General features: G+C 39.6%; 2 protein-coding genes across 2 annotated transcripts; both read left to right on the forward strand.

Moving 5' to 3' along the window:
• The first annotated feature begins 216 nt into the window (after positions 1-216).
• eva1a (eva-1 homolog A (C. elegans)) lies at positions 217-10,509 on the forward strand. Its single transcript, XM_031314066.2, has 4 exons — positions 217-953; positions 7,036-7,208; positions 7,592-7,942; positions 8,918-10,509. Exons 2-4 carry the CDS (start codon positions 7,106-7,108, stop codon positions 9,028-9,030), a joined length of 567 nt encoding a protein of 188 aa, XP_031169926.1. The 5' UTR covers positions 217-953; positions 7,036-7,105; the 3' UTR covers positions 9,031-10,509.
• Positions 10,510-11,745: 1,236 nt separating this feature from the next.
• On the forward strand, positions 11,746-24,993 carry xkr5b (XK related 5b). Its single transcript, XM_031314056.2, has 13 exons — positions 11,746-12,077; positions 13,438-13,527; positions 13,751-13,856; positions 13,989-14,155; positions 16,198-16,331; positions 16,471-16,549; positions 16,852-17,021; positions 17,537-17,648; positions 17,839-18,006; positions 18,188-18,378; positions 18,626-18,688; positions 19,023-19,203; positions 20,485-24,993. The coding sequence occupies exons 1-13, from the start codon at positions 11,969-11,971 to the stop codon at positions 21,192-21,194; spliced, it is 2,280 nt and encodes a 759-aa protein (XP_031169916.1). The 5' UTR covers positions 11,746-11,968; the 3' UTR covers positions 21,195-24,993.
• Positions 24,994-26,948: the final 1,955 nt, after the last annotated feature.

The following is a 26,948-nucleotide window of genomic DNA, read 5'->3' on the forward strand; positions in this document are numbered from 1 at the left end:
TAAATTGATAAATTCACATGGTATAGGCAAATGTGATTTTCAGATATTTTACATGCGGTACATTTACTTATGTGGTTTTTCAGCATAACACTGAAATATATTTTCATTTTTAGATTTCAAAATCTGATTTTCACATTTTTTGTTGTTGTAAGGCATTATATCACTCTGCCCCTCCCTCTCTCCTCACCTCACTCTTTTCTCTCTTCTCCTGCTGCTGAGTGTTCTGTAGGAAAGAAAGAGGGAGAAACCAGGAAGGCAGAGGCAGGGATTCTGCATTTACAACTATGTGCATGAATGTGACTGTGTATGTGTTGTTACCAATGTGTGTGTGTGTGTGTGTGAGTGAGAAAGCGAGAGAGAAAGGGAGGCAGACGCTTGGCAGAGAAGAGAGGGATTTGGCCGACTTGTCGGGGTCTTTCATGTCACATTTCTGCCCTGAGGACCTGACCTCTGTCTCTCTGGACAATAACCTGGAAAATTAAAATGGAATATCAGAAAACTCCACTCTGCAAAACAGTCAGCGGAACAACATCCCTCCTGCTGCCTCTGCATCAAAGAAAAAAGAAGAACTGAAGGGAAGAATGACTGAAATGTTTTATTTGTATCAACGAAGAAAGTGAAGAGGAGAGGAGGGCTCGTGTACGTGGAATTATCTGACAACTAGGGGAGGACGCAGAAGATTTATTCATATAATTATACTCTTCTTGTTTTTTTCTTCTTTGAGGGAAAGGCAAAGAGCAGAGAGGAGATAATAGGAGAGTAGAGGAAAGGGGAGGAGAGAGGAGAGAGCAGAGAGTAGAGTACAGAGCAGAGAGAGGAGAGGACCAGAGAGGAGGAAAGAGAGGAGGAGGACAGAGAGGGGAAGAGGATACACAAGAGGAGGAGAGGAATGGAGAGGAGAGGAGGGGAGAGGAGTATACACACTCTCGATGGGATCTTGGCAATAATGAAATGTAAGTATAAACAGTGTTTTTGCATGTGCATGAGGTGAGAATTGCACATATTGATGCTGCTGCTGATAATGTTATTGTTGTTGTCTTTGTCAATGATGTTGATAATGTCAAGTGTAGTATGTTGTATTAACGAGATTCCTTTCTTATCCTTCACATATTACTCTTTTTCCCTCTTCTCCTGCTTTGATTCTCTCTGTCTCTTATTTTATCTTTTCTAATTATGTGTACACACAGTGTCTCTGTATATGTCTCTACTCTCTCTGCAGGTCATGTTTAGATAGTAACAGTGCAGCAGCTGAAGGAAAGGCCAGTGTCACTTTGCATTAGCATTACACACGCACAGAGAGAGAAATACGCTTTAAGTGTGATGAGCGCACGTGGACAATGTGTCTGCAGAGTTTCTGTGTATCTCATAGAAATACAATTTATTTCTTGTGTGTGTGTGTGTGTGTGTGTGTGTGTGTGTGTGTGTGTGTGGTGTGGTGTGGTGTGGTGTGGTGTGTGCTGGTGTACAGCGAGAGCTCAGAAGCAGGCGTAAGAACCATACAGTCTTCTTAACCACATGGAGAAAAACAAAGACCTTTTGTGCCCCATAACAATTTGGCCAGACTGCACAGACACAGAGAGGAAAAGTAAGAGGAAGATCAGTGTCTATAAAAAGAGGAGAGAGACAAAGATCTTGCACTTCCTGTTGGCATGTTGGATCTAGACTTTGGTCATGTAGTAGAAACACATTTGATGATAAAATACGCACCAAGAAAGCTGCTTGAATGTCAATTTATCTGTGGCTTAATTCTGTGGCTGAAAACTTCTTTAACTGTCTGAATTGCCCTGATGTGATAAACCTAATGCATTTAGTCAGTGCTTGTATGGTGGCTGACAGGGGCAAATGCACTGCAACTTAATGAAACATACGCAAATAGACAAAACACAAGCAAATTAAGAAAATATCTTTATAAATTTGACAACACATGCGCAGCATTTAGCAAACGCCCTGCAAATACAGAAACGATGCAAAAAAGAAAAGCATCCAAACTCCGAAAACAGAAACGATGCAAAAAGAAAAGCACACAATCCCCGAAAACAAATGCAACAACAAAAAAACGCTGCATCCAGATTACACAACGGAAGATCTCCAGGCCTCTAGGGGGAGCGCTAAATGGAACAGCTTGATTTTTTACCCCACGGGGAGAGAGCGCTTTGCCTTTTTATTACCACGAGTTTACAGACACGTCTCTGCTGATTGAGTATCACCTGTGACCTGAGCCAATAAACTAGAGACACATCCACCAAACGAGAGAAAACATATCTCAAACATAGACTTAATATTTACAGTCTATGATCTCAAAGCAGTTGCACACTATATCACAACGGTGCACACCGTTCTGAAATTGAACATTCCCCGGCGCTCTCTCTCTCTCTGCAGCGCGTTTCTGTATTTGGTTGTGTTGTGTGTATTTGCAGCGTGTTTGCTAAATGCTGCACATGTGTTGTCAAATAATGAAGATGTTTTCTTAATTTGCTTGTGTTTTGTCTATTTGCGTGTGTTTCATTAAATTGCAGTGTGTTTGCCCCTGTCGGCCACCGTACTTCCGTGTAGTTTAAACCATGTTTAAAAGAATAGCTCCACATTTTGAAAAATATGTGTATTCGCTATTTGTGCAGGGAGTTAGTACTACATATTTACCGTACAGACACGACAGTGATATCTATCTTCTCATCTAACTTTCTAACCCTCTCTTCTCATTAAAAAAAAAAGAACAGTTCTAACTGGAATTATGACAGATATGTTGTCAGATGATCAAACAACATAGCCAATCGGTGTCGAAATAGTTTTGCCTCAACTAAAGTACACTTCAAAGTTGAATAGATACAGACAAATGTTTTGTCACATGTTCAGTCGACATAGACAGTGCACATGCGGCATAATCTTGGCACAAATGGAACCCCATACTGTTGGGCACAGTGGCTGTAATGAGCTGGCTGCAGGCCAAGTGTCTCATACTTATGTCTTCACATAACTGTGATGTTCAGCTGCCTGATAGTAAATTATGGCATGAGTTTCCACTACACTTACCTGCTGAGATACTCATTTCTTTTCTTTTCATGAGTGTTCTGCTCGTACTTGTTCGTAAATGTTGTATAGATGCAGTTACTTCATGAAACAAAGCAGTTTTTCTTTTTTTAAACAAAGCATGATTTATGAAATGTTAAGTAAAATATTATCCTGGTAGCCTAATATAATAAACTATGAGTTACTTGTGTTAATTATGTGTGAAAGACATGCATTTTGCTGTAACAAACAGTAACCCAAATTGACAAATCCAAAAGACAGAAAGAGAGAGTAAGAGCAAAAACAGGAGAGAGAAGGGCAGTTGCGTCCGGCAGCATTTACACACAATATCATAAAATGACTCTGACAGCCAATGGATTTAGAATTGCTTGGAGGTTGGGTTGTGTTGTGTTTGGTTGTGTTATATTTCACCGTAATATCATGTGATCTGTTGTTGTGTTGTTTCCTCTTGCACTTGCTGTGTTAATGCATTGCTTTTTGACTGTTTCATTATTCTGTAACATAATTATAGGCCTGAGGTGGGTTTTTATGCTAATGAGTATGTGAGGTTGAGACATCAGAATGTGTTTTACTGAGCCATGTTTTCACAAATGTGACAGGCAAAATGCAGATTTGTTCTTTAGTGTTATCTCAGTTTTTACTAACATATCAAGAGTGCTGCACCTTCTGTTTCAGAGTATTTACAGCAGAAAACATCCAGTTGATCTTCTCTGAGAGCATCATCCATTTTTCATTTGTTCAAGTTTAAGCTTCTGCCAGGTTTTTACAGCCTCACAGCATGAGAGTACTACACGCAGCTTTTGGCTTCTTTATAATTCTGCTCAGTTTTAAGACTTTGCTGTTCTTTTTTTTTTTACAAGATTACAGTTGTTTGTCATGAAGTCTGGTCTGTCTTCATAACGTGATTAGGCCTGTTTGCAATCATTAATAAAAGGTTTAATGGGGGGAAAGCTCATAAACACCCAATGAGAACACATTCGTATGTAATGAGATGTGTTTAAAGCTGTCAGCTGGGAAAATCATAACACTTTCATGAAATTAAAAAAGCTCAATGTCCATGTCCTTTTTACCCTGCTGCACTCTGTTTGTACTTTCATAACAGGATTACTACTCATATATACAGAGCTTCATTTTATTTGGAAGATGCTTTGGACGACAACTCAGTCAGTCAGTCAAACCACATTATGCAAAGTCAACTTCCAAAACTTTGTCAAAGTTTGCAACTGTGAGCAGTTCAAGCAAAGACAGTTTTTTTTTATTTTACATCAGATTGTTCAATCTGAAAGTTTTAAATATACGACAATGGAAAAAATCAGATGTAAAAATATTAGTTCATTTTTTGTTATCACATAAGATATCAGCTGACCATTGAGCCAAACTCCTCAAAACATGATGAATTAAAAAAATATTTAAACTCATGCAAGTTGAAGCATAAAGAAAAGCTCAGGGAAGCGTTAAACAGGATAAAAACACAATCAGATAGACTGTGGAGCCCTAATCTGAGCAGATCAGGTTAGAAAGAAGTTAAGAAAGAAAAGCAAACAGTGGAGTCTCCTCTCTTCCCTTGTTCGTCTTGATTCCCTCAATTCTCCTCTCCTTTCAGAGGATGAAGGACCTTCCTGGACCCTCTCAGCTCTGTTATGCTCTTTATACCCAGTCCCCCTCTGACATCCTGATTTCCTGAGAAATAAATGATACTGTATATTTAGTATCAAAGCCATCAATAATCCCACACAAACACACACACACACACGCACACACACACACACACACACACACACACACACACACACACACACACACACACACACACACACACACACACACACACACACACACACACACACACACACACACACACACAAGGTGTCTCTGAATGTGTATAAGGGGAGTTCCAGTCTGGGTGTGGGGCTACATGTCTAGACACAATACTGTATAGAACTATTTGTCTATATCTCTGCTCTACATTTAACCTGGGTGTTGCAAACTACTGTGGGCAATAAACAATGTGGTATGTGGCACTGATTGATACTCTATACTTGTCCCTGGAACAATCACATAACACGTCCAGGCCAATGGCAAATGTTTGCATATTACATCCATGTCTCATTTTCAGCTCAATACGGCTGAATGAGAGCTCGGCAAAATGGCAAAAATATGTATCTTGATATTTTAAGGTACTGACCTCAAAATTAGTTTTTTTCTGTATTGTAATCCTTTTCATACACATCCCCCAAGATGAGAATGCCTACAAGTCCTACGCTGTACGTCCCGTATGAGTGGGAACACTGCAGTTTAAGCTTATAGAATTTTTCATTTGAAATCAACATCCAAACAATGAAAAACAATCCAATGCCTTAAGTGGGATTCTTTTGAAACCCCTGAACAGTGTGCTGCTTTTTCAAGTTCTCCAGTAAGATATTTGACTTGCTCAGTCCATGACATCTATGATGTGCCTCTGTGAGTGTGTTTGTGTCCACCAGCAAGGTCATCTACATCTTAATCTGAGTGATTCTATTTCCAACCTACAAAGAGCAAGTTGACTGACTGCTGTTCGTTGCCACCTAGTGGTTCTCTCCAGAGACAGACTGGTGACCAACTACTTTACCTATACTTGAGTCATTTACTAGTAACTATTTATCCTAAGTAAAGTAATTTGCATGTGTGGACAGTTCAGGGTCTGTTCTAACTACATGTGGTTGTTTTGTATATTCAGTAGTTCTCTATCGTATCAAGACTATCTCTCCAGCTCCGTAATGTGCAATAGAGTGGAGAAAGTCTTTTCATTTAGAGAACCAAGGTTACAAAACCATACGGTAATAGGAGAACACAATGTGTCACTGTTTGGGTAGGGCTACTTATAATGTAGAGACTGGCTTTTGTTTAAATCCTTTGTACAAAACAAATAATGATATACCCGTACCTGTATACCTCTAGCACAATGGGATTTGAGTCTATATGTTAACATCCCACAGTGCAAGAACTGCAAAGTGTGTGTAGGAGGAAAACGTCTACAACTGGATTTAAGGCTACAAAGTTTTCAAATCTTATTAAATTTATCCAAGTATGATATGTATCTCTTTTGAAGGCACGGTGTGTGTGAACAGTCCAGAGGAGGTATCAATGCATGCTAGATGCGTCAATAAATAAAAAGTCTTGCAAAATAATCTTGTGTCAGACATCTGTCTTTATCTTAATTCTTCACTCTTTCTGGAGTATTTTACTGTTCTGTGTGAAAAGTACTTCACAGCTCATTTTGCAATGTTGTTTGGTCCCCTCCATTTTCATTTCCCTTTATTTCAAGAATGCTCTTTTGTGTTTTCATCGTTGTATTTGTTCTACTGATACAAAACCTTTGAATGTATCATACATGAGTGCATTAAAGTATGTGTTTGCGTGTGAATACGGGCTTTATTACTTTCTGTATGCGTGTAATCTTAAATTTAAATATTGGCATATGACTGAGGGGGAAAAGCCTCTTAGTTTCTTGGTTTCCTTTTCTCCTAAACCCTGCAGGCGAACAGCTTAGGCATGTTTATAACCAGGGGGAAAGTGAGAAACGACATATAGATTAAGGTGCAAGGTGTCCAAGTTTCCAAAATACTATAATTATATTACAATGAACTCAGTTCTGGATAAATAGAAATGATTGGTGATACTTTTTCTACAAGAATATATTTCTTAAAACACAAAATGTCAACACAGTCAGGATCATTTTAATGAGTGTGGTTAGTTACTGCTGTAAGGTCATATAAACAGGGTAAGTTGCCATAATTCACTGTTAATGCATATCAATTCTTTTTTTGGGTGGTGATCTACAGGTAGATGAGGAGTGAGATGCATCCTTTTAGACTCTCTGCATGTATCTGTACGTTATTCATTAACTGTCCCTTGTGCTTAGTCCTTGTTGTCCCTCTGACCCTCCTCTCCCTTCCCTTCTTCTTGTTTCTAACCCTCTATCATGTCTTACTTCTGTCCTCTCCTCCACCCCTCAAACCTACAATCTAGGGGAGGGATGAAGTATGAACTCCACTGACCGCTGCAGGAGAATACAATAAGCTGAACTGGCTGTGAAATCATGAGCGCTCCCACGTCAGGAACCCCAAATATGGAGGTGAAAGTGGTCTCCCAGGAGATGGCATTGCTTAGCAACATACTGGCAGCTTACACCTTCATTGCAGGTAGGTCCAATCAGCAGAATTGCCATGTGTGACTGTCTGTAGTCATCAATATACTCTTGTTGTGCTACTGTATAAGATCAAGGAAGTTAAGGAACAGCGTTGTTGGCCATTCTGGTGATGCCATGGATTTCCTAAAGGACCCCTGGACCACACTTTATGAACAAGGTCTTCCAATGATTCTAATATGGATCCCTATTGAATGCATTTCTCATTTTAACTAACGCTCTCTGTTTAAAAGATAAAACTTAGACGATCAATTGAAATATTGATTCCTGAATGGAATAAATCATCAAATTATCTTATAAACTAGAATGTAGCAGATCTGCAATAAGTTCAACGTTCTTTGTTGAAAACTTTTCATATTTTCTTTCTGTTTCTCTTAGACCAACCCGAGAGGACAGCCTTGGTGTTTCTGGGCGGTGTCTGTGTTGGCCTTCTTGTCACACTCTGCGCCATCGTCTTCCAGATACACTGTCGAGCAGACTGTCACTATGGCAACAGCAAGCACCATCGCCACAGGAACAGGCATCATCACCGTCGCCATCATGGCTGTCCCCTCCATCAGCCCATTGACAGTAATCCAGACAACACTGCTGTTGTTGCCTCTGGAGGGACTGCGCCTGCTGGGGATAGCGAATCAGAGGACTGGGATGACACCTCTGACATGTCTTCACGGAGACGCAGACGCTTTGAGAGAGCTCTGCTGCACGCCACCATGTTCACATCAGCTGAGGGTATCTCTCACACAGACACACACATAGGATGAGCCATGCCTCATATCAAGACCATTTAATCCAATTTAGTATATCTCATAGAGTGCCCAGGTAGCACAGAGGATAAATGAGACTTAAAAGACTCAACAGCAAGGTGTCGTTTTTCCAGCTATGATGCCCCAGGAATCCAAACAGCCAACTGTTTTCTCACACAGTCATAGTCTTGCAAAATGTTGGCAGTACATTACATGACTAAATGCACTCAATGAATGACAAATGCAGTGATGGAAATTTAGAAACTACTCAGTGAATCAAACAATGAATCAATCAATTTATTTGTCATGTGAAATCATATAAAATACAATTCCAGTAAAATCTAATTCTGTCGGTTCCTACAATTTATGAATTAAAAACAGTAATAACTAGAACGGCATTTGGAAAGCGCAGACCTCCGCCAAGACATGTCCTATCTCGCCCTACCTACCTATTACAGAAATGCAGTACTTTTACATATTTGATAAAGTCCTCAAAGTCCGAAATGGATTAGAAAACAGTAGATAAGCAGAGCCAAACATTGCAGAACGGTTAACACTGATACGTGAGTAAAATAATACATTTGTTTTAAATATTTGTGTAAAAATGTTTTATACAAGCATTTAAAAGATGAAATAGACTTATTGGGAGAAGCAGTTTTGAAGAAATATTTATTTGTTTTGGAATTTTTGCCTAATAATGTGTCAATGCACATTTATACACACTCACTCACAGACTGTTCATCGGTACATCTCTGTGAGCCATACACACACACACACACACACACACACACACACACACACACACACACACACGTTTATACTTTCAACAGTGATGTGAAATTTGATTGTTATGTGAATGGACAGTGTATGGGCGTGCTTTAATCTGTGTGTGTGTGTGTGTGTGTGTGTGTGTGTGTGTGTGTGTGTGTGTGTGTGTGTGTGTGTGTGTGTGTATCATCAGAGCTGGACCGGGCCCAGAGGCTGGAAGAGCGAGAGCGGATTCTCCGAGAGATCTGGATGAACGGACAACCAGACATCAGTACAGTCACTCAAAGCCTCAACAGATATTACTGACACGTAATCAAATATGTGTCAGTAGTTAGAAAGACATGAAGATAGACAGAAAAGCAGATGGATAAACTGTGAATTAGTCTTGCATTGCCAGACCTATCTCCACAGCGCTGCATAGGAAAAAAGAAAATATGAATAAAATGAACACAAACCATCAGGTTGGGAGTGCTGTCTGCACTGCACCAAAGAGACTCTTACAGATCAAACTATTAGTGACAGTACTGCCGGGAGCAGTCCCCTCCACTCAAAAAAGGAAAACATATGAGTTATGATGGCTCAGTCCTCCAATACAGGATGACACTGTATATAATGTTTGAAAGAAGAATGTCCTTGTGCCCCGAAAAGCCGACAAGTATGACACAAAGGATCTACAGAGAACACACTGCGATATGTAACTGCTGTTGGTGAAAACTGTAAAAGAGATTTTATAACTTTTCAATTTTTTAACACAAATTTTTAACTTTTAAAAAACAGCGGGAGAGACGTTAGCTCAATGCGAAGCTACATTTACACATACTGGTGCTTGTACTGCTATAAATCCCCAGATAAAGAGAATACTTATAGGAAGGACACTCAATGGCTGTGGTGGGTTGATAAAATATGAAAGGTATAACCTGATAAGTCTGTTGGTTGCATCTGGAGGCTTGAGGCTTATCAGCTACAGGTATTGTTGCACAAGGACATACGTAGGACAGCAGGTCATCATGTTTGAGAAGATCATGCTGCCTTTATTTCTTTGGCTCATTTGGTAATGAGCTGAAAAAAATTTATAAATTTTAATTCCAATTTTTGAAGCTGTTTTCTGTACATATTGAGTAAAATTATAACTTAAAGTTAATATTGTGGCTCACATTCCATCAACAGTTTTTAAGTGTCTTTGGGTACTGTATGTATGTATGTTGTACATGTATCTCATCTGGTAGGAGTCCAGAACAGATGCTATGTCCAGAGAATGATCTTGTTGACAGCATTAAAAATTAATATTGAATTTTTACCAATTATAACCTTGCAATAACAAGGTATCTCTAGTCCAGGTCAGTGGTGTACATACATACACAGTCCCTTTCCAATGTTGCCCCAAAAATCCACCTTAAACCCGAGGAAAGGCCTACAGTACAGCCCAAAGTAGACAAGGTACCGTGGCAGATGGCAGCTTCAATCTGTCACAAGTTTCTTATTCTATTCACCTTCATTGAGCACGTCTTTATAAGAATATATAGCAATAATAAAGCTTTAACCCTCACCTCTGAGCCACAGTGACTCTGCAAGAAGCACAGAACATCACTTGGGAGTATAATGAGAGTCCCAGCAACAGCAGCCACACTAGTGACCCAAGGGTGAGTAACACTTAATGGAAAGCATTAGGATGGACATAAACATATATTATTACATCATAGGGTTGGAGGTTGGGCTGGGTCTTGTTTGTTTGGTCGTTATATCAATGGGGACATATTTATCAAGCATCTCAGAATAACAATGAGAAATTGTGCCAAACGTTTCGCCCCCAATATCACCACTATGCAGTTGCCCTTACCAACCAGTCACAGTTACTAGTGCTCACTTTTACACACACACACACACACACACACACACACACACACACACACACACACACACACACACACAGACACACACACACACACACACACACACACACACACACACACGAACATGACCATTTGTGTTTGTTGAACACAAAGCTGTAATAAACTATCTATCTATCTTATGGACAAAAAAAGTATATCATTTATATGCTGTGAGAATGATCGCTTGTTGGAGTCAGACTCCCCCTGGTGTTCATAATGTGCCCCTGCTCCCCAGAGCAGGCCTCCACTCTGTAGACCACATCTCAAGATTTACAGCTTTAAAAAGCTAAATGGAAAAGAGCAGAGGCAATAGGGAGAGAGGACAATGAAATTATAACTACTTTCAATTACATAATTACAATTAAAATGAATGGATGAATAAGTAAATAGAAGAGTGTAATAGCCCAAATTAAAGCAATCTTTTAGTCAAAATAATATTTGTGGAGACTCAGAAACATAGCTTATATAATAATAAAAATGTGGCACTCATTAATTAAACCTCCAAATGAATCGTCTTATGCAACACCGTTAACCACATTGTAATCATTAACTTCATCCTCATCAAGGAGAAGCTGAAGCTCAGCACTTTTTCTCATCTGTGAACTCCCATATTTCCCTAAAAAAATCAGTTTGGTCACTTTAATCTTCAGGGTTTTAGTTCAACTAGTGTTCTGCAGAGGGCAGAAAAAAAGGTTCCTCCTGCCCTCTAATGTTCTCAAGGTGGCATGTCACATATCCACTAAATAAAATGACTGCTAGGAAATGGGATTGTAGACAAATTAAGTCAGATTTGTGGCAAACTGATGCAATTCAACATTTCAAACGTGGAGTTTTCCTTTCTGTCCAGACTCGAGTTTAAATAGGACTAGGCCTATATTTTCTATTACTTTAATTAAGTGAGTAAAGTCTTATTATGACCCATTCTGTTCTTATTACACTACATGTAGGTACAAGGCATACCGGCATAAACTAATAAAAAGCCCTGGATATGATTTTTAAGACACTACAAACCAAACACTGTAACCAGAACACTGTGGTGTGAGTCAGAGGTTTGTATATGTATTATATGACCAAGCTGATAATGTTGAATCAACTTACTGTAAATGTAGCCTAAACAAATGAGGCCTAACATAACATCTTTCCGGTGCTTATCTTGTCTGGTACTCTCTTATCTACTCTACCGGCGCTATGGCTTTAACGGGACGGGCGGTGACGTTATTTGGACGGGGACACGCAGCAGACAGAGCAGCCTACTGCAGCTGGACCGACTCCTGCCCGGGACCAGAACAACACCGGCCTACAGACTACCACACTATTATCACCGTAAACCTGAGAGTTCAGGTTCATAATCCGCCATGAGAGACTACTCAGCGACTCCGAGCCACGGAGGCGCCTGTATGCCGTGCTGCCAAGTTTGCGTCTTCGCCTTTACCGCATTTCTCATCGTTGCAGAGAGGACGGCGCGTGAGTCATTTACCTGGGACAAGCGCACACACACTTAAACGTACACGCCCTGCGCACAAATAATAAACTATCACTACCCGTATGTTGATTGATCGTTATGTGGTAGCATGTGCCCACGCTCATCCCTGTTGTGTATTATTTGACTTAATTGGCGTACGCATACATGTGGGTGCATGCGTGACTTTTTGGCCACAGTGAAGGATGTAGGCTACAGTGTGTGAGGGCTGCAGCTACTGGAAGAGAGATGCTCGCATATTGTAGTTGACGGATTTGGGATGTCATGTTGGTCTTTTTTACAAAGTCTACAATAATCCAACATACAAAGTTGGACATTTGTTTTCACTTCAGCGGCTCTTGTGCGGTCATAAATAATAGAGTCAGAGTCTGCAGTCTGCACCAGTGCGCCTCTTTCCTATTTTTATACACGGCATATGAAATCCTGTATGCAACAAAACTGCAGACTCATGCCAGAGTTTTCCACAGTTATTTGTACACATATTTTAAACAGCGGTGTCATTTCAGCTTCTAAGAGATCTCTCCTGAATAAAAACAAAACGGAGCCATGTTGTCATATTTCAGCGCCCTTTTTTTTGGAGGTGCATGAATGGACGAGGGGATGGGCGTACCCCACGATGCGGCCTAGTTTGTCGGGACAGCCCGCCTGTTTGGCACTTAAAACGGTTCAGATTACATGTGTGGATGGAGGCAGGCAGAGCTGCAGAGCTCAGCAAAGCCAGTGTGATGTGGAGGAGCCTGTCTGTAAGTGAGGAGAGGAGGCAGCTCTCTTGTTGTCAATAAACCTTAGATTAGATGCAGGACAGAGGTCATATCAAAATGTGGTGGCACTCACAAAACACAAAATGCTCTTAGTTCTGGCACACAGATGAAATGCTGTTGCCCTGATGTAAACACTGCAACATAAACAGCATCTTACAAAATACTGCTAATCTGTTAAATACACTTGGTTACACAAATAGATTAGTAATAGTGTAAATAGACAGCTATTATATTAGAGATGCTTTATTATAGTATTGTGCATGTGATTTATGAAGTTGATGTCTATTGTCCTGTGATTGCGTGTGCAGGCGAAGTTTGTCCAAATATGTGTATGTGATTTACCTGTTAATCTGTCTGTTTTTATCATTTAATTACAATTTTCTGTAGCATCAGCAGCAGACTCAGCTGACAGCAACAGTAACAGCTTACATCACAATCACAAATATAAGAACCACACAAGTGTATCTGACCTATTATAAGTATTAACCATTGGTGTGAGTTTTTATGATTTTGGATTGTAGCAATCCAGTCTGGCCAGTAGACTTAAGCATTTCTTATTTGTTTCCCCCCCCTCTTTCCCCAGTGATCTATTGCTTTGTGTACTATCTGTGGGTGGGTCACAACTACTGCTATGCCCATCTTGCTGGCTTCACTGCACTGTTCCTGCTGCCAGGTGAGATAACAGCAGCAACAACAACAACAACAACATATCAATCTATATTTACAACAGAAATATTTAAGTGGGGGTCCTCAAGAGAGAATACTGAGAAATGGTAGATTCTTGATCATCAACAAGGAACAGGCCGATACAGATAGATGGATGGATAGATAGATAGATAGATAGATAGATAGATAGATAGATTTTATTTATATTGGTTTCATTCTGTGTTTTCCAGGTTGGGGGCCTCAGTGGCTCAGTTATCTGTGGTACCTGTCAGATGGACGCATCCGCAGGAAGTCTCTCACTTGGACACACATACTGCATCTGGGTATCTTCAAAAGGTGGGCCAACCTTGCGCGTGTGCATTTTTATGTGCATTTGATGGATTTTTTATGGTGGCATTTTCTCTCTGTTTCTTTCTCTTTCAATCTTTCTCCCAATTTGACTCCCCTTCATCCATCTCTGGCCTCCAGACTGTGGGAGTGCATGTGTCTGCAAGACGAGGATGTGTATGGTGAGATCATGCAGCAGGCTGATGCATCTGCTTTACGTCTGTTTGAGGCCTTGGTGGTCACGCTCCCTCAGACACTCCTGCAGACCTATGTGCTCATCTGCACTGATATAGGAATCAAATCTCCAGGTACGCTCCCTTCCGCTTTACAAAGCTTTGTAGAGAGTATCAGCTCATTTTTTAGCTGCCCAGTCCATAATTTTACTGTTTTGGTTCACTTTCACTGCTGCATAGTGTCCCCTGGTGTTCCTCACACACCAGATTAGGATCTGTTATTTGTTTGAATAATATCAGCTGTACTTATAGCAATGTTGAGTTATACCTATATTCAGTTGTTTTTTAAAAGGTTCATAACTGGTACTGTATGGACATATGAGCTCAGAGTTCAGATATTCCTATCAGGATTAAAGTTACAGGGACTGGAACTGGACTGCATAACATCTAGTTGAATGTAATATTGAAGGCCTGAGAGAGTCGACTTCTCTAATGGTCTGTATTGTTTTACTGCAACTCGAGACTTCAAGTCAACTGTGCAAATATCATTTGCCGGCCCGTGCCAAGGATTTTTTTATCAGGAGCGAGTTGTTCCTTCAGCATAGGCAGATCAAATGTAAAAATATAGTGTTACTCAAACAATGACGATCAAATAACTGTTTAGTGTGAAAGGTGTCGCTCGTAGTGACAAAGCTGCAGAAAATTATCACTATCTCTGCAGCTTCCCTCAATAATAAAGAACAGTTCAACTTCTCTGATCGTTTTAGTTCAACAGCCTACAACTTCATTGTTTTAGTTCAGTCTCACTGCTCATAAACGGTAGACAAAATTAAGGCTACCTGCTGAACATAGTAGGGTTGGGTACCGTTTGGATTTTTACGATTCCGATGCCGAACCGGTACTTTTAAAACGATTCCGATTCCTAAACCGATTCTTGAAAAATGACATCAAAGAACTCTTTTATGGAGTTTTTTTTAAAATTGAAAATTATTTCAATTCAACAATATATTAATGTTTTAAAGTACTTAAATATATTATAAGTAAACCTAAGTCACCTAACACAAAACTACAATAATTTAACAAATAACAGTTACACTATTAACAAGTAACAAAAAAATAAATGTTGTTGAGTTCGTATGCCAACCAGCTTCAAACTTGAAAGAAAAAAAAAAGACCATATTTGCCTTCTCTGGCAAGATACTACACCTCTCCTGACTTATGGCATGTCCTGCACAGGAGAAAACTCTCTCAGGTGGTGTCCAAGAGGGCTGGACACACCGGTATGAGTTTGAAAGGGCAGATAATTTCGGGAGGCTGTCCCACCTCCCCCACCACCAAGTTACAGGGTCGGCAGAGCAAGTGTAATATGTTTACTAGCGATCACGTGCAGTGAATGGTTAATATGCCTTTACGTCCGTTTTGGTGAGCCCAGAGGGAACATATGGCATTTTAAAAGTAGCCTACATTTACGATAGCTAGCTAACGGTAGACTACAGAGAAAGTGTGATATTTTTACGTCCGTTTCGGAGCGTGTACAAAAAGCCGTCTATCAGCAGTGATTGCATGTCCGAGAATAGCGCGGACACGCGCTTCACACCGCGAGCGGGCACGTGCGCCACTCGGCAGAAAAGGGAGAAAGAAAAAAGAGTCTGCAGCTGTCTGGAGCGACAGAGGGAAAATATTTCAGACGGAACCGAAATGAGGAACCGAAATTTGCGTTCTAATCCGGTCCGAATACTACCGTTTCGGGTTTCGGTACCCAACCCTAGAACATAGTACCAGATATTTTCCTCAGGAGTTGGTAGAGACCAAAACAGAGCTGGAAGAGAGTGAATATTGCACTTACATTTGTCAGGTGACCAGAAACATGACTCCAAATGAATGTTGCTCTGTGTCTGCTTGATGCAAGCAACTTTTTGCTAACACGTTTGCCATAGCAACTTTATAAGGTGATAATATGTCAGATGTTTTCTTTTCATATTGTTTTGCTGCCCCCAAGTGGCCAAAACCCTTCCCAAAACAATTAGTGCAGCTTTAACCAATTTCTCTACCATCTATTCCCAGTGTGCATGTGCAGCAGACTTGTATCTCATGAAAAGTATGTAGCCTTTATAGCATTACAATGTATCAAGTATTCACATTTCCTCTCCTCTCTTCCTCCTCCCTCTCTCCTTCAGCCTCGGTGTGTTTTGTGGTGTGTTTGTTATCTCTGGCCTGGGCCTTAGTCCTCTACGCCAGAGCCTGTTCACTCATCAGACCAGGACACCTACAAATGACCCCCGCTGCCATTCTCTGTCGACTTCTGTGGAGGGTGGGCATATTTATACAACCGAAAGCCAATATGCACAACATACACCCTCCGTGTAACAGTCTCAACTTACATAATGAGCGGCATATTTATATGTGTTTGGCTTTGTTTGTGTGACAGCTATATATTTCTCTGTCTGCAGGTCAGTATGTTGGGATCCCGATTTGCCATTCTCATGCTCTTTACACGTATCTTCAAACAATGGATCCTGGGAGTCATTGGTAAGTATGGATGCCCAGGCTTTATCTCCAAGCTCGTATTTTTTTAACCTGACAATTCAATTTTCTGCTGGAAAAGGATGTGAGCGGTGTGGCTTGTTTTAGCCAAAGATATTTAACTATTGTTGGGTGAGTCTTGGTGAGGACACACTTTTATGGTTCACCTCATCTTCTCAGGTTGTCTGAATTAGTGTGTTTATGTATTAAAGTTAAAGGTTGAATATTTAATTGGCTGTTTGTGTGTGTGTGTGTGTGTGTGTGTGTGTGTGTGTGTGTGTGTGTGTGTGTGTGTGTGTGTGTGTCAGGCGTGCACTGGCTGGGTGCAACTTTCTGGATGGTGTCTCAGCAGACCGACATCATACGTTCAACTAGTCGATGGAGACTCTTCAACCTTGTTCTGGGAGCTATTCACATCTTCCTTTTCCTCAATGTGAAGTTCGGTCAATCCAGATACCGCATGGCTGGGTTCTACCTGGTATGTGTGTGTGTTTGTGGTCAGTTCATGCCTGTGTGCCAGACTTTTTGAGCAGAGCCATTGACAAAAACAGAAATACAGACACACAACATGTAAGACCCTAAAATGGGAAAAAAAACACTGTATTGGATAAAACGTCAAGTTATGAGGTAAATATGTATACAGTCTAACCGTTGAATTGCATTGGAGACCGATCTCTTCTGCAAGTGAATTTGATTTGCAGAAAATGTAAATTTGAGAAACTATGAGTCACATTACAGACATGAGTTAAGTATGAGCCAATACAAGCACTGAAAACATGTATATTGTATAAAAATGTCCACACCACCATGCTGATAATGCACCAGTTGAATCAATGTAATCTTGAACACAATAGTTGAATAACGGTCGGATATACAGTTAGCTGAATAAAAAACTACAATAATAAATGTAAAAGTTAAATGTGAGACAAATATTGATTTCAAATGTGGAAAAAGGTAACCATCTTCCTCTTGTTTCTGTTCATTCTTCTTCAGGCCATATTCTTAGAGAACGCTTTTCTTCTTCTGGCCTCTTCATGGTTGTTTAGCATGGTGTCCTGGGATACTGTGGGAATCCCAGCTGCAGTTTTCTGTAGCTTCCTCATTGGTGAGACACACAGCTACACTGTATAACAAGACGCACAACTGCAAACACATTCTCTCTTAATTAATATCCATATCCACTCCTGTATGTTATTTTCCTTCTTTTCTTACAAGATCCATAAATGTTAATACACACGTGCACGCCTCCATTTTAAGTCCTCCCTGTTTTCTATTTAAAAAAAAAATTTCTCCAGGAGTGATAGCGTTAGTGCTGTACTATCGTTTCCTCCACCCTAAGTCCTTCGAGATTTTCCAGAGTATTCGCCACAGGGGGATAGGTGGACCCTGCACGGAACGTGGATCTACACTGTCATTGGAGGAGAAAGTCACACCCACTTTCCATCGCCATGCAACACTGTCCGGTTTGTTAAAGATCTATCTATCTATCTTGTTAAAGATCTATCTATCTATCTATCTATCTATCTATCTATCTATCTGTCTGTCTGTCTGTCTGTCTGTCTGTCTGTCTGGATGAATGAATGGATGAATGGATGGATGAATGGATAGACAGAATGACTATTGTTGTTACTGTAATCTAATCAGGAGGTGGGACCCTAATGGATCTCCCTATCCAATGGGAGGGCTGGAAACATCACCACTGGCTGCTGATTCGCTTGGCCATGAAGACGGGAGATGTCACTAGGATCTGGTCGTCGTATGGCGAGGGAGGGCTGGCCGGACTGATGGGTCTGTCTGAAGAAGTTCACTTCCCTGATGAACCTCATGTCCCTCGGGTCTGTTGTGTTCCTGTTGTTGAATGTCCTGTATAGAAGAGCTATTGGTTTTAGTAGAGAGACTTCCTCCTGATATTTTTACAGTAAAAAAGTATGAATTTCATTCATTTTAATTAGTTTCAGTGGAGAGATTACATGTTTGCTTCCTAAACCTGTACTTCCCGGCATGCAGCCTTATGTGTGATGTATTTTACAGTTATATTACATGAAAAGGTTACTTATTCTTATCTGTGCTGTGATTTGTCAGGTTCCACTTGTTCAGCCTCAGATTTCTCAACCAGCTCCACCACAGGTGACCCAGGCTCCACAGGCAAGATCTTTGTTTAATGTATCCCTTATAACCAATAATATAAACAAAGTAGATTCATACTGAAAGCCATTATGTGTAGGATTTGAACATGGAGACGGATAAGCTGTAAGCAACACATAGACTAAATACATTTTCTGTTTGGCACATTTTTCTACAAACAAAAATGTATGCCATTAGACTATTACAATGCTATTATAATCACCTAACAATTGTACACAGTGGCTTTAAGAATCTTGTTCATGTGTAAAGTGAATGCTCAGCCACCATGTTAGCTACTAATACTTTCAGTTGGTCTGTCTGCAGTCTGAGGCTAAGCTGTCTGTCTCGTCCCCAGGTGAGAGAGGTGGTCCAGCCACCAAAGCCAGCTCCCTCCAGTGTAATAGCCCGACCAGTGAGAAAAGCTCCACCCACAACAATCCAGGATATGAAAAGGTTTCCAGAGATCATCCCGGTCCAAGAGGTCATTTTTGAAGAGACTGCAGAAGAAGAGTCCAGCGCTCCACCATCAGAAAAAGGTTGGATGTCTAAATAAACACCCTGCTGGTGCACACACCCAAAAACATACACTCAGTGACCACAGAAAAGGTTTGTTACAATGTCAATACGACAGATTGTGTGTCCATAAATGCCGACTGCCTTATTGCAGACCAGCAAAGAGGATATTAATTATTTCCCAATTTTATCTACTAAGGGAGATAACATAGAGTGAAGATTTTTGATGAGTTGTTCCACTGCATTCATTGTTGATCTTTGACCTGGCTTTGTTTGAATACCTAAACAGCACAACTTGCTTTCCTGGTATTTATGATGGTACTGTCTGTAAGATTACACAACCATGAAATTTGTTTTGCCACTTTTGGGCAGCAGAAACAAGCTGTGAACACAACATTGACATAGCATTGCTTTATAAAGTTGATATGGCGAACTTGTTTATTTCAACATTTACCTATTTACACATCCAGCAAATACAGTATATATACAGTAGTATTCATCTGATGAATGTGAGTCCAATATCCACTCTCTTTCACCAATTTCTGGCTCTTTAGCTGCTAAATGCTCCACTACGTTCACTAGCTGGTTGCTAACTGTGTCTTTTCTGCTGTGTCTACAGTGGGTTTTAGGAGCTTTTTCAATGAAAACAGCTGCCCGCTTTAGCTGAAAATGACTCTATGAGAGCGATGAGAGTGAAACACAACAGTAAAGTTGTAGGGCAGACAGATAAACAATGAGCTGAAAGAATTGTAAAGCTCTGTAGAGCTGGGAGGAACTGCAGAGTCAGGTGATAATCTTCTGTGGGCTCATTATTATCAGCACTACCTTTCATACTTTCACAAGTATTCATGATCCATTGTTAATGTCAAAATATTGATAGCCGCTTTAATTTTGGAAATTTTAGAACTTTATTCACATGCAAAGTGTAGTACAAGTATGCACTTTCTAGTCACTGAGTGCACACACACACGCACACACATGCGCACACACACACACACACACACACACACACACACACACACACACACACACACACACACACACACATTGCTATTTTACCTAATCTTTTAATCTTAACTATGAAGTTATGAAGTGCCATGGATGGTAATGTCTTTGCTAAAGTAAAGTGTGTATAGATTTGTGGTAAGCATTAAAACACATGTATTTTTGTCCTTTTTATTTTTGAATGTTATAATACAAATCATTTGTAGTCACTGTACCTCATGTATGGTATTATCTGTATGAGATGTGTACTGTTTTAAACACGTTTTACCGTTTAATTCAATGTGATTTCATTTTCAAAGGTGATGAGGAGTTTCAGAGTGCTGCTTACGGCTCACCAACACCTTCATCTCCGTGGCAACCAGGCAGCCTCGGCCACATCGACAGCAACACTGCGTCCCTGACCGAAGCCTCGTCCTCCGTAGGTTCCCTGGACATCAAGACTCCCGGTTGGTCACCTGAGCGACGCTCCCCTCTCCTGATTAGTTCCCCGGAGAAAAAACCATCGCTCCCTGGAGAGTCCAGCACCACGCTGTACTTCAGCGCGGATGCACAGTCTCCCTCCAGTGGGAGCTATCTTGGCTGGGGCTCCGAGTTGTCGCCCATCTCTACCTACAGAAGTCCCTACCGGATCAGGGAGGCTCGTTTTATCACATCCACCCCACGCCTGGAACCTCGAGCTGAAAGTCCGTCCCCTGTTATTGTCATCCCTGCTACTCCTGGTACAACACCAGGCCCCACCCCAGGTGGAACCCCTAGTGCGTCGACCCCTACTGCATCAACACCTGGAGCTTCAACACCTGCTGCTTCAACTCCTGGAGCTTCAACACCTGCTGCTTCAACTCCTGGAGCTTCAACACCTGCTGCTTCAACTCCTGGAGCTTCAACACCTGTTGCTTCAACTCCTGGTGCTACCACACCCTCTACTGCAATCATTCCACTCACTCCAGTCATCTCCCACGCTCGCAAACAGATGGTCCAGTTTGTGGGCAGTAGAGAGAGAATGGTGTAAGTAGGATGGGGGGTAAAGGGGAATAACAACTGGGTGGGCAGTGATGAATTTTTTAGTTTAGCAGTTAAGGATATACAAATTCATGCATTAACTAACTTGGGGAAGGCTTGGTGGGGAGTTAAGAGTCCTTTTTAGCTTAGTTCATTTGAATCAGTCATGGAAGGATATACAGTAATTAGTATTTATGTGTTTCCCCTGACATGCAGATACAACTGTTTGCAGAACATTAGGATGCATAGATAGCACACTTGCCAACCGCGGGGACATTGGCTCAATTCTTACAGTAATAGTGGTTCCTCTGGCCATGCTGTACGTTCTAATTAATGCATTTAGCAGTGTTTATGGGAGGGAAGTCAGTGATGGGCCAGGCCCTTGTTGCTGCACTAGCAACTCCTGGTTGGTTGGAGTGCCTGCAGGGAGGAGGGTGGGATAGTATGAACCTCATCGCATGCTACTGTGAAAAGGGCAAAAGGGAAGCATCTGGCAAATTCATGTGTTTAAGGCGAGGAACATGGTTCTCTGCTTCCTACCGATGAGTTATTTTTTCAGTTCTTTAAAACCATTTGATGAAAAAAATTCACTATACAACATAGATCACTATTTACAGAAGTTTGCATCTGTGTTACTCATCAAAAGAAAACACAGATACAAATTCACAGGTGCTAATGAATGTGAGGCATCACTTTCATTTATTTAGATGGTAATTTTTTAATCATTGGAAACAAACCACAAAAAAACAAATGCAGTTAAGGCTTATTCAGGCAGTGGAGTCAGCTGGGATTACCTCTGGTGAAATTTAGGAGTAAACTAATTGTTAAAGTAATCACAATTATTATGATGCTATTGCGATTATGAGCTGTGATGAAATTATAAAGCAATCATGTGAATCAAGGCAAACCTACTTAAATGGAAGTTGGATCTTATTGAAAAAATAAATTAAACTAGTTTACAAACACCAATCATGCTGAATCTCTTGTAGCGCCACTCGCCAATGCTAGTCAGTTTTTTTTTTACATTGGGGAGTCTGATACAATGAAACCAATGATGCGTTATGAAATATATCAATAATGCAGACTTTATGCAAATCCAAGCAAACTTTCAAAGGTGTTATTATGCTTGCAAATGCTTCTTATTCTTTTTTACAAAACCTATAGATGATGTTGAACAACCCGTCCAGTTTTCACAGTGTCATTTACTCACTGTGTGTACAGTACATTAAATTACACACATTACTGACACATACAAAGAAACATAACTCCTTTTACAATCAGTAAAATAATCAAATCTGCATTGATGTCTTTATGTTCTTGAAATTATCAGATAAACAATTGACAAAAGGCAAAGGTTTGAGGGAAAATCATTTTATAAATTATATGCTCTGCTTTCCTTTGCTAATTGTAACTGCAATAATTTCAGTCTGCACTTTACAACAGAAAAGGTACAGCTAAAGTAGCATGATATTCTAGACTACACTAAGAAAATACGTCAAAGGGAAATTAAGCAGTATAGAATATTAAAGGACTATTAGATGATGTTTCTATTGTTACATGCATTTAATTTTTGAATTTGTTTATGTCTTGTTTGTCTATTTTAATGATCATATATTTGATATCAAAACAAATCTTTTATGTGTTTGTTATGACTTTGTTTATGACCTGCAGAAATGCTTTAAATATCTAAATAAATACACAAGTAAACAAACAATGTTTACATAATTTAGACAATTCCCCCAACTGGCCATTTCAAAGAAATTAAACTGGTCATTTTAGTGACAAAGAAAATAAAGTACAACACACACACACGCACACACACACACACACACACACACACACACACACACACACACACACACACACACACACACACACACACACACAATTTCTGCAGGACAAAATGAATAAGTGTGTGTTCTAACAGAGAGGAGGTAACTCTTACGAACACCCCTGACAATCACATTGTGTTTTGAATTGAATGAAAGAAGGGAAGTGTACGAATGATGAAAAGATACAATGTATGATAAATGATAATGAACTGCGGTAGCATCAGTTCTGTGTACTGTTGCTATGGCAACATACATGTATGTGCTGGGATGGTAGTTCACTACTCTTATCTACTCTACTTTTCTTTGACTAGCATTACATTTATAAGCTTGTGCCCCAAATTCCTGTGCTCCCAAAGTGATTTTAATTTCCTGAGGGATTTATTCTTCTTCACCGCCTACATATTGATTGGTAAAACGTTTTACTGCATTTTTGCTACTCTAATTATGAGCATTATTTTGGATTGTTGGCATCCATTTACTCACGATGGTTTTATTGAAGAGCACACAGAAAGTAAGCTGTTGTTGGCACATGTAGAAACTGTACTTTTACTTCCTGAAGAGCAAAATGTTGTTTGATAAAAAAAATCAGTTTTGTATTAAACAAGAAACAACTTCCTCAGATGCAGACAATCCATCTCAGCTATAACGTATTCTCTTTTGAAGCCCACTATACTCACAAATATGCATTGTCCTTCCGCCTATCCTTCAGTTGAACCTCCTACCTCAGTAAAACTGAATTTCCAAGTGACAAAATGGATTTTATTATCTTTTTTTTGTCGCAATGACATGTATTGCTCACTGTATGACTGAACATACCTTTGTTTAACGGTATAAATCATTTTTGATAATGTAGCTACCAGGAGGGAAACAAGGCATAGAAATGTTGCATAAAGGTAAATCCTGGGTATAATGTGCTGCTATGAGATTCAAGTTTGTCCAATGCCAGTATTATACAATGTTATGAATATTATTTATTTCAATTTGTGAAGTGTGATCAGTCTTCCATGTATATTTGCCTTCTATTTTTCAGTTTTTCTTTTACTATGCTATATTACTGTATTTTACTTTCTTTCTTTCTAAACATATAATAACTATAAAGTAAGCTCTATATATGTACTGAGCAGATACATGGTTGGTGATGAAACATTGGCAGCACTTTGAGAATATAATTTGGGGTTTATGGAACAAAGTACAGAGAAAAACATGCTTTATCAACTATAATCCATATACCTGCTGATATATAAAGGAGTCACTGCATGTTACGTGTTCATCCAGGGAATTGTATCTATTCCTTTAGAGAAATAAAGCACTCACTGTAACTACACACACACACACACACACACACACACACACACACACAACCACACATTACAGTAGTTATCACATGCTAGAATGTATGTGTATGCAAGAGCAATAAGCTAGCTAATGAAATGTATCTTAGTGCACTAATTAAAAAAATATCTACCCACACGCTTTAGACTGCAACAATGCCTTGGCTTGATCATCATGAATCAGCGCTTTGCCTTGTAGAGAGACAGCTTTCGCTGCCATGCTTGTCTTAAAGTTTTGTATTGCTTTATACTACAATAATATGCTTTGCTTTGTGTGCCTGATGTGTTTGATAATCTTTGCTTGGTTTCTAATTTGTCTCATTTTGTATTTTTTTTAATTTCCTTCTTTTATATTCGGTCATATTTACTTTTATGAAATGTTTTACAGCCACGGTGCAGTATTTCAAGGTTTTGTGCTGAAGTTTCACATGTGAAATTGTTTAGAGACAGTATTGTTTCCATTGACAGACTGAAATGAGTTTACTGATTGAGTGTAACGTCACTTAGTCACTAGACAGCCTCCATTTACCAACATGCATCACCTCATCTCGTCAAGGATTTCCATAGAGCAGCTGTGGTCATTGGTAATGAGTCATTAACTGTGCTATGTTGATGTGACAAAATAAAGTCATTAGTCATGATCAAAGCTCAGAGTGCTGTGTTGTATTGATTGTTTTGATAATACTTGATTGAATTAAACTGCAGTACTCCAGTATTACAAGCAAAGTACATTCCCCAGGCACATTCATACAAACCAATTATTGCAGTGAACCAACAGTGAAATAATAGTTTCATTGAATTGAAAGAATAATGTAATTTATGTTAGTTTGCCTGGTTAAATAAGAAAGTGTTGTTGGTCACTCATGCTTTACTTTAAAAGAAGGATATGCTCATATTAAACTTGCTTTGTAAAACAATGATTAATGTTGGTATGCTGTGCTTACAGTATTTTCCCCATCTCATCATTTAGAAAGTCAGATGACAGACTCATAAAAGGAAGAGAAAGCAACTAGTCAATCAGCATGTTTTCTGTGGTCAGTGATCCACAGCACAATACGGCTTAAACAGCGAAAAAAAACCTTGTCGCCAGCACTTAGAAATCACAAGTTACTTAAAAAAAAATTATAGAAATTAAGGTCACGGATAAACTAAAAAGGGTCAAATACCACCATACACGTACATTGCTGTCCATGCAGTATCAACAAGTCCTCAGCATTATGGCTCATGTCACTAAAAAATCTCTTCAGTCAGTTTACATGTTCAACTTTATGTCAGAGATATCATTAGAACACCCGTTGGGCTTGAGTTGTGTCGAGGTATTTGAGAGACATTATAGCCCAGAAAAAAATTTGAAGCACTTTTTTACTGACAATAGAATATTATCCATAACTAAGATGGGATGATAACCGTTTCTTGCTTATATAAAGGTAGAGGCAGATTTCTCAAATTCCATTTCAATTTTGTCGTAGACTGTCATTACTAAACAGGCCTACTGGTCTCAGAACCAGGGGCCCAAGGGGTCACTGAAGTCAATGGCTCTGTTTGGAGTGACCTATACCATTTTCTGATAACGCTATTTTGCTCCTGATCAGAGAGAGAGAGAAAGAGAGAGAGAGAGAGAGAGAGAGAGAGAGAGAGAGAGAGAGAGAGAGAGTATTTTATTTATTTTATGATATATAGTATTTGCCAATACCAAATCTGATCTGACATTTTTTATTATTATATATATATATATATATTCCAAATTTTCTCACAAAATACAACTGGTAGAAAAATAGGGGGGACTTTTATGAGCCTGTACCTGCAGGTTTGCTGCAACAATTACATTTCATTTTTACAATTTTGATTGCATCACTCTTACTTGAGAATTGGTGTGGCACTGATTATGATGAGAATAAAAAGAAAGACAAAGCAGCAATACAGACTGCTGTGAAGCAATTAGATCACACGAAGCAGTATTCAATTCAACAATGTTCTAAACATTTAATAAAACACAAGAGTAAATATTGTAAGTAACATATTGCTCCAGTCATTTTGATGACGTAAGAGTTGATAGATGAGAAAGGGGCACCAGAGGAAAGGAGGATGGTTTGAGGTTTGGTTCACACAGATAAATTGTGCCAGGGAGTTAATAGGCGATACAAATTATGAGACAAGAAAGCGAGGTTCAGAGTTTTAACAGAATGGAATGTAACAGATTTCACAACAAAGACAACAGACTTTGATATGAATTAATGAAATACACTACAATACATACATTTCAATGATGATCATATAAAAACTATAATACTATTGAGGAACAAGTAAATAATAAAAAACAGATACTTAAATTGCAGGATTGTCATTCAAAATAAATATTTAAAGTTGTTTTCAATAGATCTCACAGATAGTATTTAAGCATTGAGGGTAAAGTGGTGAATTTCATAGAAGGTCACTTTGAGCACCACCTAGCGGTCAGATTAAAGGAGTGCAGAGCTACTGCGTCCCACTCTATGGTCCCACTGCACCAAACTCTCTCGTCGTTAAAGTGTGTTTTTACTGGTTACCGGTTGGATCCAGAATCAGATGTGTGTCTGTAAATAAAACATTACTGATCCCACA

This window comes from Sander lucioperca, chromosome 3, assembly GCF_008315115.2.
Source record: "Sander lucioperca isolate FBNREF2018 chromosome 3, SLUC_FBN_1.2, whole genome shotgun sequence".
NCBI classification, from domain to species: Eukaryota; Metazoa; Chordata; class Actinopteri; order Perciformes; family Percidae; genus Sander; species Sander lucioperca.